This window comes from Spea bombifrons, chromosome 13 (assembly GCF_027358695.1).
Source record: "Spea bombifrons isolate aSpeBom1 chromosome 13, aSpeBom1.2.pri, whole genome shotgun sequence".
Classification (NCBI taxonomy): domain Eukaryota; kingdom Metazoa; phylum Chordata; class Amphibia; order Anura; family Pelobatidae; genus Spea; species Spea bombifrons.
Window position 1 is genome coordinate 19352298 of NC_071099.1, and position 15258 is coordinate 19367555.

Below are 15258 nucleotides of genomic sequence, written 5' to 3' on the forward strand. Positions count from 1 at the left end.
CCTCAATCCCATCGAACACCTTTGGGATGAAATGGAATGGAGATTGTGAGCCGGCCCTTCTCGTCCAACGTCAGTGCCGGACCTCACAAGTGCTCCTGGTGGAGTTCATGTCTTGACGGGTCAGGGCTGTTTTGGTGGCAAAAAGGGGACCGACGCGATACTAGACAGGAGGTCATAGTGTTATGGCTGATCGGTGTATAAAGAGTTACTGATATGATTTTTATTCTCATAGACCGTTGCTTGAGCACTTAAAGTTTAGGGGTTCTTGTCCATACTCTAACTAGATCTACTCATGCTTGACCCACTATGTTATAACATTAAATTATGATGTTTTCAGATACCGAAGAGAACAATGTTGATTTATTGCAGAAAATGCTGCTATTCCACAAACAAATAAACATTAATCCCAATTATAATACAAGCTACAGGCACCAGGCTTTCCCAATACTCCCTGCTTAACATGATTTATTGGCTACACGTCAATAGCAGTCATGCTTATTATGGACTAATTGATACTAATGGCTCAAGATGTGTACTTTTTATCTCTGCATTGTGCTGTAATACAAACCACCACTTTGTGTAATTCAGTTATAGGTTCGGATGTCTCATTCGCCCATGAAAGATGTTAGCAGAATATAAAACATGAAAAAAAAAAACGTGGAATCACTAAAGCACAACAGAGCCGTTTATCTCAATTACAATATTTAATCAACACAAGTACCTGTTCTCCAAGATTTCATACAACTGCACCGAACGCACTTATCTGAACGGTTCTTTAGCGGCCTCTCGGACTTTGTAAATAATATCATTACTGTTCTCTAAAACCGGTTGCGATAAAAATCAATAAATCCTATAAGATGCAAGCGTGTGTAACAGTGAAGTATTTGTATGTTTTGGTTCATTAAGCTCAGTGAAGACGGCATCGTTCACAGCGTTCCCGTGCATAAAACCCTATGTCAGATTGTGTACAGAACGAAAACGGATAAACAATGGAAACATTGCTAAAAGTTATATAAGACTGACGGCTTTACGATCTGCTCAACCGGGGCAGCATAAACCCTCCTGAATTATACGAACGCTGGAAAGAATCCCAGCGCTCCAACCCGCTTCCAATCCTTAGGTTACTTTATTAGAGAAAGCAAAACAAAAAAGCAACATTTTGGCCAAAACGTAGCTTGATTTGTTTTCTTTTGCTTTCTCTAATAAAGTAACCCAAGGACTGGAAGCTGTTTGGGATTCCTTTCAGTGTGTGAACGCGTGTCTGGGTATTTGCGTGTCTGGGTATGTTTGTGTGTGTGTGTGTGTGTGTGTGTCAGAGTATGTAAGTGTGCGTGGATATTTTAGTGTGTGAAGACGTCTTTGGCTATACAAGCACGTGTGTCTGGGCATTTTAGTAAAATTCACGTGTGTGAACATGTGTCTTAGCGTATGTTAGCGTGTGACCAAGTCTTTGGGTATGTTAGCACACATGTGTATGTTAGTATGTGTGTGTATCTGGTTATGTTTGTGAGTGCGTGTGGGGATATTTCAGAGTGTGAACAGGTGTCTTTGTCTGGATAGATTTGTGTGAGTGTCTGTGTGTTGGTGTTGAATGTCTAGTTGTGTGTGTCAGCACTGAGCGTGTGTGTGTTGTAGCACGCATATCTGGATGTGTGCGTTTGAGCGAGGACATGTGTGTGACCTCCCGAGGTCAGGCAACGCATCCGCCCCGTTAAGGGTTTTATGGATAAGTGAATAAAGTGATTATTTTGCAGAAAGTGACCATACTACTCGTTGCTATAGCGATAAGGCAATTTTTTATATTTGCACCAGAATTATTTTAATACCCAACCCATAGTCTGTTGCCTTTTGTGTCGGGTTTAACGCAGTGCTTTAGTGCAAGGTTCCTTTGGATTTGTTTGAATTTAACTTAAATGTTAAACGCCGTGTGACCGGTTTTATTAAAATGCGGATCGTTGATAAACCCGGCTGCAATGTACGCCAATTTATATTCTATTCTCCGCTGTAATCTATTTAAATCTCACCCAGTTTTCATCCGACTCCAACAAGTTTAGACAAGCGAAGGTAATTTTCATTTTATTATCTCCTCAGCAGCTGTTACAGGATTTGAACGCAGTTTCCAATCCACCGAGCAGAAAGTGGGTTACGAGCTCGTCCGACAGGTACATTTCTCAGCATTTCATTCTTAATTGGCTGAATCCTAAGAATTAAGTGTTTGTAAAGCGAATTAAAATGATTTCTAATGGCGTCACACTCGTAACATCGGCACGAACAGTTAAACTCGGGCTTCAAAATAAAACGGGTTCACGGTGGCCATTTGGCTAATAATGAAGTTACTACGAGCGTCGACAAAGGCAACTTAGCAAGATCTATAATCAAATTGTTACTCCTGACAAGTCAGGGTTAGCGCCATAGATATAACGGTCAACAGGTCAGGCAGTCTTTCACACCCACATTATAATAGCGTTTGCGACCCGATCTCAAGTTACATCATGACAAGCAGGGGCTTATATTTTATGGTCTTTCTCACATTTACAATACACGACGGGTGAAAGGAGTGCTGCCCACTTTCATTTTCTTTTACGCAGCTGCCACATGTTCTGTTATTTGGGACAGACTCTGAAATAATATTACGCCGCGTTACGTTGCTCGATAACCATGTATTGCTTTAGAATCATGCGCATCACCCAACGCTTCGCCAAATTCAGTATTGCATCTCTTACAACGCGTTTCTCTGCCAGCTTGGGTGCGCTGTGAATTGTAACGTGGTGCGTGATGAGTATTTTTATGCCACTTACACACTACTAGAGGATTCAGTCGTTCAGATGTGTAGGAATGGATACAATGAATTATTATATGAGTCAGCCATTTAAAAAAATACCACGCAGCGCAATAAATGCACTTTAGACGCTATTTTTCCATCTAGGCAAAGCTTAATTTTATTTCTACATCGTGAGAAGAATGCTCTCAGTTATGCTCATTTTGTCAGTTAACAGGGAAACAATTTGCCAAAACACACACACACACACACTACAGGACACACTCCCTCCAACACACGCTTACACACACTCATACTAACCCAAACTTACACATACACACTCATAGTAAGACACACATTCACTGTAACATTCATACTCCCGCTATAGCTCTCTTATCATATCTCTCACTCACGATGTGTGCGAGTAGCCATGTATTCACAGTCGGGTCATTTGAGAGCAACGGAGCACCTATACCTGCGCGTAGTCTCCAGTTACTAAATGTTCAGTCACTGCATGCTGACAGCCGATATATTGATCCGCTTACCAGCATGCAGGAACAATCGCCTGGTCCCTTCTAAACGCGTCAAATCCTCTCTCCCCATAAATACAAAAAATAAAAATCACACGTTTTTATAAAAAGAATCCAACATAGATTTTAAATAAAAATGGCACTGAAACGGTCATTTAAAGTACACGTTCCCTTTGCGATGCTACTTGACATCCAAGACTAAAATATACAGCAGCATTTCCTTGACACGGTGTTCTGAACAGCGAAGAAGCAGACCTTACATCTCCTCCGGCAGAATCTGTCCCTCCGGGACTTAAACAGCCGACATTTATAATAAAAAACAGCTCTAGCCCCATAAAACAGCATCAACGAAGGAACAGCGGAGACCTCGCTGCCATAAGAAGCGCTGAGGCAGAAGACACGAGGATGCTGACCAAATACCGTGGTTACCATAAGTTTCATATAAATATAAATATATAATCCGACTCCCTCTAGCCGGTCCTTCAGCCAGCACTCCGGATGCATTTCTGTGCTTTGCATTTTTAAAAGCTATCCTCCTTGGTTGCGTTATGAATTTCATAGGCCAGATACGAAGGACCAGGAACATTGCTCGACAGCACTTATAACGCAAATAGTGGCTTCGACAAATGTTTTATTTGTACAGACTTTGACACTTAATTGGATTTCATTGAAGGTGGTGAGGTTTTCTTTGATTAGATCTGCAGCGGTTTAGATTTGGAATCAGCACACCGTTCGGAGATATCACACACACACACACATATATATACACACACACACACACACACACACACACACATACATACACACAGACACACTTCCCCAGTTCTTCATAGATGTGTAGGGCGCACTATGAAACAAGCCGTCGGTGTGTAAGCACACGCTACCAACATGTTCCTTCTCAGGTCACACCTCTACTAAAACGGTCTCTAAATATCAAGCATTATATATACGATATCGTCACAAACCTCAACGCTTCTCTTCACCAGAGTACCCATTTCTAGCAGGTACCTGGCCATGTTCACTGCCAGCTGCTCAAACCACCTCCGCTGTATCACCACATCTAAACGCATGCGCTATCCCAGTCACCTTTATTGCATTACCAATGGATACGACGACGCGCGCCTCCGTATGACATCACATCTCACTTTTGCTCAGTTTTGATTCTTTAGAGCTTCTGTGCCATGTTGTGCTACCTAGTGTTCCCTGCTGTCCTATCTGTTGCCGACTCCGGATTGTCCGACCTTCCTGCTGCTTCCCTGGTCTCCTGACCCTGGCTTTGGACCTCGACTTTGCTGGTATCCTGATTTCGGCTCCTCTACTCGCTGATCCGTCTTCCGGAACCCTGACCTCGGCCTCCATTCTGACCACCCTCTATCCTGCAACCCCAGGACACCCCACCAGTAACTATCCTAACGGGTATTTACCTAGAATAGATTCATCAGCAACATCCACGGGTAACGTACAGAGCCTTAAGAGGGCCAGGCCAAGTTCTCATATAAAATGTAGTCTTTAAACGCAGGGAGTATCCCCGTGCGCTCAGTAACCCTTATGATGTATGTGCTTGTCAGAATAACTCGTATAAATATTAAAACAGCCCGGTGTTTGGGATATATATTCTTTAAAAACAGAAAACTCATTTGCTCCCTAATCAAAGTCTTAGCGTTCCTATTTGAGAAATGTCACAAAATATTTATCTGGAAGCGCTCAGGCATCGAATCCGTCCTGCAGCGACGCTTGTTGCAGAGGCCGGACATTTGTTTTAAGGCACTTGGCATTTTGTACAGGTAATTCCAGTACGAGAGAACAATATTCATTCTGTACTCCAAACTTCAGTCGTGAGGGGTATAAATCCTGCACACCCAGGCACAGAGGAGACAAATGAGATTATTAAACCAAAGCACATTATTCCTGTTCAGCAGAAGCCAGAATCAGGGCACATTGGCGTTATATAAATCAATAAATAATAAACTTCATCGAAACCTCAGGTATTTCACCACAGCTGAAGGTCATAGTGGGCCGAGGACATGTATGACACACACACACACACACACACTAACATACACACACACACACACACTAACATACACAATTATTTTCCCTAAGATCAGCAAAGCAAACCATGATTGTATCATTGAGCCATCTCTGTTATATAAAGAGTTGGGGGTTCACAGCACCGTTTGAATTTTCTTGGAGGCTAATGCGACGTTGAGCGCATGCAATTCCGTATGTGTGGATAGGCGTAAAGGGCATTCATTTAACTTTGTATAGTTAGAAGTGTAAACTACTTCTTCCGAGCTCCTCTTCCCTAGTTCTCAAGCCACCGTAACAACACACAGCTACCCACCATTTCTCTTCCCTCGATGTATCTTTTAAAAAGTAGGGTTCTCCCCAGGGTACTTCGTTTATTTTGAACGTTACACACGCGAGCCCACAATAAAGCGATCAGACGTTCCCACCCTTAAAACCTGGCTGACTGCTCGCTAAAAAAGACAGGACAGAGAAAGAGAGTTAATTGAAGCATAAAATAAGATTACTTATAATGGATGGTGGAAATCCACTGTTCAAAGGGGCCGATATCAGATTAGAAGCGTGCTACATACTGTAGTGTTAGAACAGAGAGTTAATGCACTAAACCTACCGATTAAGAGATATACTGGGGCCAATCAAAAGATTTTAGTATTTTCTATATGTCCAGATAACTGAATGTTAAGGACGGAGCAAACCCCTGTAGAAATAAGGAGTCGGACTTTTGGGAAGCCAACTTCTTTTTTATAAGAGCCAGGAAGGGATTCGTCCAAAGACAGCAAAATGGCACAACTGGTAAGACATGGGTGGTGATGTTATGGCAGTCATGGGTATTTTTCCAGCCTTATGAATTCATCTTTTAATGGCCCTTTTTAGGATTCATCTACGTATTATTCAACCCACCAACACTGAAGATATATGGATATCACAGACGCAGAAATAACCCTCATCAACTACAGAAGAGATCATTTATTAACTACTCCCAGAAATGTCATGTAAATTAATATTACATCATTTATTAACTACTCAAGAATTTGGTTAATTTCACATATTATAAGTGGCAGAAATGAGGCTAAGAACACGGTTTCTCCTAGGTTAATACAAACGTTTATAACATGCTTGGTTACTGTTGCACAAATCTGAAAACACATAATTGTATTGATTGCATTCATTAGGTAGGTCGCAAGCAAACTCGAGGCAGACATAAGGATGGTCTCATTTTAGACAAAGGTTAAAGATCAAGCAGGGGTATATATATATATATATATATATACATACACATACATATATACATATACATATATACACACATTACATCTCATGTTTTATAAAAACAGCTGGATAGATTCTGAATTATTTGCTCTGTGCCGTTACACTGCATTTGCAGCACTTCTGGTCCCAGGGGAAGGGGGCGTTGTCTCAGTAATTGACATACGTTCACCCTACAGATGACATTATCCGACAGCCAATAGCCATCAAGCTGCAGACACTGTAGCTTCCTGTCGGGCCTATCAGAATAGCAAACATACACATTTTAATCTTATATTAGGTTTTTAAAATTATCTTTTGAATTGAAAGCAAATCAATTCCTGTGGTACCTTTTTCTGCTAAATACAGATCAATTTATGAAATGCGCTTAACCCTTTTAAAGCCATTTAACTAGGTGGCCTTTCTAGCATGAACACAAATTGTGTTCTCCTTAAGTGTTAGAATCTATAGGCCATTCTACTGACGGCGCATTATAGATATAGATTTTGCAAATGTAAAAAAAAAATAAAAAAAAATAGCTGGAGCAACCGAAAGGTAAATTTTCAACCAGAATGTTAGATTACTAGTAATCAGAATAATAAATAATAATAATAATAATAATAGTTCACACACACCAAATTATACATGCAAATAAATGTCACTATATCACATGCACACATAGATACACATACATCAATACACACTCACTCTATGTTGCTATATCCTTTAAGTAGGACCGGTATGTACATTGTAAACATTTGTCCAACAGCATTTAGCCATAGGTTTCAAAAAGTTTACTGGTCTACAATATATGTTGAAGATTATTCTTCCTTCAACTCGGATTAGCAATTAAAATCATCAGTAACACAATTCACCTATCAGACCGATCTTCCGAAAAATCTTGCCAAATGGGAAGCAACAACAAAACCCCCCATAGTTCCGTATTACAAATTGCATGTTATGTATTCATATAATTCCACATCACCAGTTTACATCATAGCACAGATGGAAGAAACGGGAGTTAATGCACTGCCAATATATCCATTTCTGAAGTGCATTAGTTAACGCATTTTTGCCATCATTTCCATTACTGAGCCGCTGCCCTGGACTTATTGTCAGGAGCTGTCACAATATTAGGGGATCTACATTTTACATCATTGTATAGAAGTATAGCAACTACTTTGTACAAAGCAATAACCTATTACAAATATATATATATTATTCCAGAAGAATTTAAAAAAATATATTGTAGGTTACACTAACAAAATTAATGTGGAAATATATATATACACACACACACACACACATTATATGCTTAAACAACAAAACTTGCAACATTTTGGTTTATTAATTTGCAAAAATGTTTACGTTGTGCAACATTTTATTAAACAGGCAATGTGTTTGCTTATTGAATAAAAGTGAATAATATGCATTCCAGATATTATTACACGGTATGAATTATTTTAGAATCAATAATCAAGATGTTATTGAAAGGTGAAATATTGTTTTTGAGCATTAATATTTCTCAGTATATTATTTTTGCTGTGTATGAATGTAATATCAGCATAACCGCTTGGGCAAGCAATTCAGCTAGACACAGGGGTTATAACAACCCCACAAAGGTTAGCTCAGCGGGGGCCAGTTATAAATGTTCTTTAGCTGTTCAAGCAAAATGTTAAGATATTCTGGAACAGCTTTTTAGAAAAGCTCTGTATATGTGGACTTTTTGGATGGGAGCGAGCATTAAGCCTGGCTCTACTGAGCTCTCTTATATTTCTATTTAGTAAAGTACTACATTTTCCAATAGGTAAAAACAAAGAAAACAAAACAAATAATCTTATATTCTCAAAGGACAACCACTTGTCAGAGGCTTAAATGGTTATCTGTATGGAGATTTTTGATGATGATGATGATGAGGCCATAAACTTCACCCTGGAATGTTTGATTAGATGATCACTTGTGATCTAGTGTTGATAGAACGCACCATAACATTTATATGCGGATGGTTAGACAAAGAAACCAATAGATGACCAACCTTCTTGATAGAAATCAAGTTCTCAATCTCTTGGTGAAACCTACACATGCTGGTAATGGACCATACCAACTCTGATAATCAGATTATTTTGTCACATAATATATAACGTTATTATTAGTAGTAATTATTATAAAAATGAAATAAAAATATTAAAAATCTCAGTTGAAAAAGTCTAAGATCTTTTAATTTAAAAATGAATAAGGAAAGGAGGGTGAAACTTGTACAGGGGGGTCATAGATGCACACAATCCTTGATGTCTGATAAACCATTTCCTTACCCCCGTCTTCTTCATCGAAGGAGTTCATGCATGGGAAGTAGATGGCCAGAGCCTCAAACGATGCGGACAGGCTAATCCGGCTCTGTGACCTCTCCATGAACATGCCTGGGGCGCCCCCGGGCTCGGAGTGGGGCTTGGGCAGTTTGGCCGCCCCATTTTTCACTCGGAGCACCGCGCGAGGCGTCTTGGCAGCTTATGGGGGTCCCCAAATAGAGAGAAAAGACGCCTATTATATGCTGCACCCCAACAAGTGCCAAGCAGTGCGGCAGTCCGGAGGATACCCCTTGTGGATGTTGCATTTACAGAAGCAGGAAGTCCAGCTTTGTGCAGGGATGCCCTCCGCGCCCTCCACGTCCCGGACAGCAGGTACGGTGGATGTGATCCCGGGGAGTGGAGCTCTGATCCGTGGAGCCGCCGTCCTCCTCTCTACTTGCATAGGAATCGTCGGCTGACTCTTCATTCACAGAGAGCTGTCAGGAGGGGGCTGAATGAAGTCATTATTAGGATGTAATTCAGCCAATGAGCACGAGCGCAGGGTATGGAGGGGCGTGTCCGATAAGCGGCAAAGCGGAGGATGAGACAGAGTGGCTCAGCGGTACATTTAGAGCATCTTTACCTTTGGGAAGAGCGTTCTGTCACACCAGACAGCCATTGGCTGCACATTATTTACGGAATATTCTATAATAATAATTCTATAATAATAATAGAAGAATCTTAAAAATATATATATTTTAGGACAATCACACGTGTCCATTCACTGGCATATTACACTACATATACCCATACATGGTAACAATATCCTCCATGCTTAACTATTAGTTGGCTTTATCAATACACGGGTGGAACTCATCCAAATGTATAACAAAACCATGACTTATTAACATTAATGACTTTAATCCATTTTGTGGTTTGGGGCTGGTTTGAGCCACCTGGCTGTGACTGTCTGCTCCTCTTGTAGGTAAATCTCATCTTCTCAGGATGGCTCTTCTTCATCAGCACATATAGATCCAGTTGGGATGAATAACAGCAAGAGCTCTTAGATAAATGATGTATATTTTAAACATATAATCAGTCCAGAATACGAAAGATTTAGAAAATTCCTACTGAATTCCAGTTTAACTTGTCGTCCTTCATAGAAACCAATACTACTCAATGTTTAGGTTGAGGACGTTATAGAATAAGCTATTGGCATCAATTGCTAAACAATAACACAATCATTTAGGAACTGAAGCCAATCTACAAAAATAATGGCTGGAAATGATTGTCGTCAAAACCAGTCATAACAAGAGCTGTGTAGGTCAGAGCCATATTTGCCCCACCACTGTCCTTTGCATACGTCCATAAAACATTGAATCATATCAACAATAATTTTCATGAGCACTATACGAAGTAGCGTACCTACAGGTTGCACTAATATATTTGTAAGATCCTCAGCCAACAGGACATCTCGAAGGTGAACGTGTTGTGTGTCTTCGTGTACATTTTGCAGCCGCCATATTCATTTCTTCTGTATTCGGGCTGAACAACGAAAACGCACCCTTCATGTTCCTTTTCATGTTTGCCCGAATACGAACGCACAACTCTGGTTGTCAGAGAAAGAATCTCCAGATGAACCAACTACAGAACAGAGTGATTGCGGGTAGACATACAGGACATGAATCGGTTCAGTTATCATTATGTATAGGTGGTCTTGAAGGTGACGCGGACATGTCCCTTCGAAGTGGCCAATAAATTCCAACATGGAGAGGTGAGACACGGGGATCAATCATGTATGTGAATGAAGAGACATGCAAGCGGTCAAGTAGGTACAGGAGAATGTACCCCGATGTGTCCTCGTCCTCAGGGGGTTAACGTGACAGTATTGATTTGTCTTAGTCTGTCAATTCTAGTTTTGTCATATATATATATATATATATATATATATATATATATATATATATATATATATAGTGATGAGTGCTGCATAAATTGCTGGCGCTATATAAATAAAGGATCATAATAACAATGTGCCAAAGCCAGGCTGAAACAAAGCAGCAATTTGCACAATACGTAAAAAAAATTCTACAGCTTTCTTTTGACGCATAACAAAAATGAGAGTCCCAAAAGGATGGTTAATTAGAATAAAGCCAAAAACAGGTAAGTGAAAGGATGTAACAGCACAGCAGATTTTCTGCTATAAATATTCAGTTTTACGTACTTTCAGCTGACAGTGGCGTAAAAGAATTCCCATCGGGGAGTAGCCATAAATAATAAGGCAGAACTGTTTAATGTAGGCTTTTTAGTAATCTAATCAAAATTAAAAGTGAATTAACCTTCATTACTTCCAGGTTACATTTATCTAAGGCTCTCAAATTTTGGATTACGGAGCCCACTACAAATAAAATTACTAAATCCGGCAACATAAATAAGCAGCATTTCAATAACATTTGACATTTTGTGTATCTTGTAAGGGATTCAGCATTGACCTGTGCCAGTAGAATAGTAAAAAGGAAAGAGAAAACTAGAGTAAGAAAATTAGCTGCTATTGTCACCAAAAATGGAAAAGAAAAATGTCAGTGCGGTAAACTAGTCCCAGGCTCAAATAATCCAAATGTGTAAAATGAAGCCTACCAAAGGTGTAAGCATGCTGCAAACACAGAGTATTAAAACACAAAAGCTGTCTGCGCTTCTCACCTCCTACATAGTAGGCACACAACGCATTTTATACTCTACCCAAACCTTATTAACTAAAACCTCTCATTTATATTATGTTTATATTTTTGTTGGCAACTTTATTAGCGCGAGAAGCGCAGACAGTTTTTGGTTTTTGTATCGTCACCACAAAGGCAGCTCCTAGTGGCCATAGAAGAGCACAACAATAGAGAAACCAATTGGTGAGAGCGCTATTTAAAACACCGGGCTAAAAGACTGGAATCAAATGAATATACAGGCTTAATATAGCATATAAATAAAACAATAGATAAAATATGAAATTGACATCCAGTATAAAATACAGGGTGCGTTTTCTGTGTCAAAATCATAAATAAATACATAAATAACAAACACCCCGGGAGTACTAGTTTTTTAAACTGTGATGGAGCGGAAATACCTTAAAATTCGGCCATCACCATCAGGCTTCTGAGGTTTTTCTTAAATTAAGTTTACTTGCTCTTTAAACCACTACGCATTCCAGGCCGTCTTCAAAAAAAAGCCAACTTGTCACCCTGATCAACCCCAGCTGAAAATCAGACCGGGTTTACACTTATTGAGATGAAAAAAGATTTTTTTATGTCTTTATAAAAATAAATTGAATGAATTAACATCGCACATAAAAGGTATTTTGGGTTCATAACTTTTTTAAAGTTACCGTATGTTTAAATCTTGTTTTGTACATAATTTCAGTAGCAAACATAAATATACCTTTGTATTGGTATTGTTTGGCCAGCTTGTTCTAAACAAGTTCCAGCACTTGGCTAAAAATAATTTTGTACATGCTCCATGGGAAAGGGATTTATTGCTTTTATGGTTATTTGTGAGGTCCACTTGGTTTTATTGTACAGTATATTCAGTCTATTCATATAGAGCCATTATTGTAGCACCGTATGAGATATCTCCCAGCGTTAGTTCATTGTGCTGAAATGTCCTGCTGAGAAACAAGCTGCCGAATAATTTTCGGTAATGAAGCATTAAACCCCTTCTACCATTCTCTGCTTTATTAATCAGTTGCTCTACACGGTTTTTGCACATCCAATATAGACAAAATCCCTAATTTGTACATTTATTCAGTGAATTTGTACTGCGAGTAAGAATTATTTCACCTATTATTGAATATGTATAGTCTAATAATAGTAAAAAAAATGAAGATAAAAAGCACATTGAGTAAATAACAAAAATGTATGTTAAATGAGGGTATTTTTAGTTTTATTGTTCCATTTCCATAACAAATAACTGTAAACCAGAAAGTGATTTTGGTTTTTGATGCCTTGCTTTTGCATACAGTTAAGTACAGAAATATTTGGACACTGACACAAGTTTTGTTATTTAGGCGGAGTTGATTCGAGGGGTGACATTCGCATTTGGAAACTGTTGCTTTGAACCCGCAACATGTAGTCAAACAGGAACTCTCAATGCTCGGGAAACAGGCCATCCTTAGGCTGCAAAAAAAGAAACAATCCATCAAAAAGATTAGCAAGAACATTAGGAGTGGCCAAATCAAAAGTTCGGTATATTCTGAGGAAACAAAATCACACTGGCAAGCTGTGCAACACAAAAAGGCCTGGACGTCCACGGAAGACAACAGTGGTGGAAGATTGTAGAATCCTTCTCATGGTAAAGAAAAATCCCTTCACAACATACAGCCAAGTGAAGAATACTCCCCAGGAGGTAGGCATATAATTATCCATAAAGAGAAGACTTCACAAGAGCAAACACAGAGGGTTCACCACTGAACCACAAAACCATTCATAAGACTCAATAATAGAAAGGCCAGATTAGATGTTACCAAAAAACATCTGAAAAAGCCACTCTTGCTCTGGAACAGCATTCTTTGGCCAAATGAAATGAGGATCAACCTGCAGCAGAGCGACGGGAAGAAAAACGTATGGAGAAGGCTTGCAACTGCTCATGATCTGAACCATGCCACATCATCTGGAGGCAGTGTGATGGCATGGCTGCCAACGGACTGAGTGCTAGATGAATTCTCAAGTGTATAGGGATATATTGTCTGCTCAGATTCAGCCTCAGTGAAGTTGATTGGATGGCACCTGACTTGGATAGCACCTGGATGGCACCTGACAGCCAGCGCTTGGCATTGTGCAGAGTGATCTTCAACTTGCGTGCAGCTGCTCAGCCATGGAACCTCTTTCCATCAAGCTCCCAATGCAAAATGATTGTGCTTACCGTGCTTCCAGAGGCAGTTTATATGCAAAGCCTTCCTCTTCGAGGCTGAATTATCGCTACTCCTAGACACTTTACAATATGAGAACATACAGTCGACAAGGGCATATCTATAAGATAGAAATTTCACAAACTGACTTGTGGCAAAGATGGCATCCTTTGACAGTGCCACATTTAAAGCCATTGAGCTCTCCAGTTCAACCCATTCTACTGCCAATGCTTGTCTATGGAGATGACTGTCTATATGCCTTATTTTATACACCTGTTTGCAATGGGTGTGGCGGAAATAAATAAGAGGGTCTCTTCTGTTTCCAACTGACATTTGGGCCTCTTAAGCTACAATCCTGTTGGTATTAACACTTTATTATTATTTGTTTTATTTGTTAACACTTTATATTATTTGTTTTACACTGACTTGGTGTGAGGGGCGCCGTCACCTACGTATGTTTTATTGTAATTCTAGAGCTTGAATGGGTTCTACTGAGCAATTGCACCGGCTACACAATTATGCAACTCTCATACCATTATTACACTGTTTGTAGTTAATGTTACTTTTTACTGCAACTTAAACAATAAAAATGTTTTGTGTGGTCATTATATCTGATACGTATACCACCTAAGTTACAAATACTATTCTAAAGTGTTATATTGCTACTAGTATTTACAACCATACACACCCTAGGGACAGCGATAGAGGTTGTGGGACAAAGGGCACTTGTCTGACTGCCTCACCAATAGTGACATAATTCGTGAGTAATACTAGGGGCTGGGACCTACCGGTAATAAAAAATGATATACTTTAATTCTTGGTAAAACATCTTGATAAATCCCAGGAAGGGTACGGCTACATAAAAGGATGATTTAATGTCACATAAAGCCTCATCAACAAAGAATGCATATTAAAATACTTTGTAAGTACTCTGTTATTCACTGACATGGAGGCTCTCCTATTGAAATCAAAAGCAGCATTTTCTGTGCATGCGTGTAAGGGGGTCTCATTAGATCCCCTGAAAATCTCATGGAAGCTAGCTTTGGAGCTGGCTGGTAATGCGTAGCCATCTATGCACAGTACCAAACAGGAGATGCATTCTAGTGAACGCAGCCCCTGCAATGCAGACAATTGGTACGAAGTGCAACTGAAGCCATCAATGCATTTGCAATGGGGGGGGGTTGAATGAGTTGAAGTGCATATGAAATTTATTACAAACTGTTTTACATTTTGCATATTTCCAATTATTTATTATTAAATAGCTATGTCTTGACCACACAGTGCATCGCAGTTTGTTGTGTATAGGGCTGCGTAGCCGCAGACCAGTCAGGGTGCCCATGCTGACCCCTGTCCACTGCCGAAAGCGGCTACAATGGGCATGTGAGGATAAGAACTGGACCACAGAGCAATGGAAGAAGATGGCCCGGTCTGATGAATCACGTTTCATTTTACTTCAGATGGATGGCCAGGTGCATGAGCATCGCTTACCCGGAAAACACATGGCACCAGGATGCATCTATG

General features: G+C 39.8%; 1 protein-coding gene across 1 annotated transcript in view; it reads right to left on the bottom strand.

Moving 5' to 3' along the window:
- Positions 1 to 9210, bottom strand: part of RIMS4 (regulating synaptic membrane exocytosis 4) — a 40568-nt gene extending 31358 nt beyond the window's left edge. The window contains exon 1 of the mRNA XM_053453867.1: positions 8874 to 9210. Within this exon, the coding sequence (XP_053309842.1) occupies positions 8874 to 8976 (103 nt within the window). The 5' untranslated portion in view covers positions 8977 to 9210. The remainder of the gene's footprint in view (positions 1 to 8873) is intronic.
- Between the last annotated feature and the right edge of the window lie 6048 nt (positions 9211 to 15258).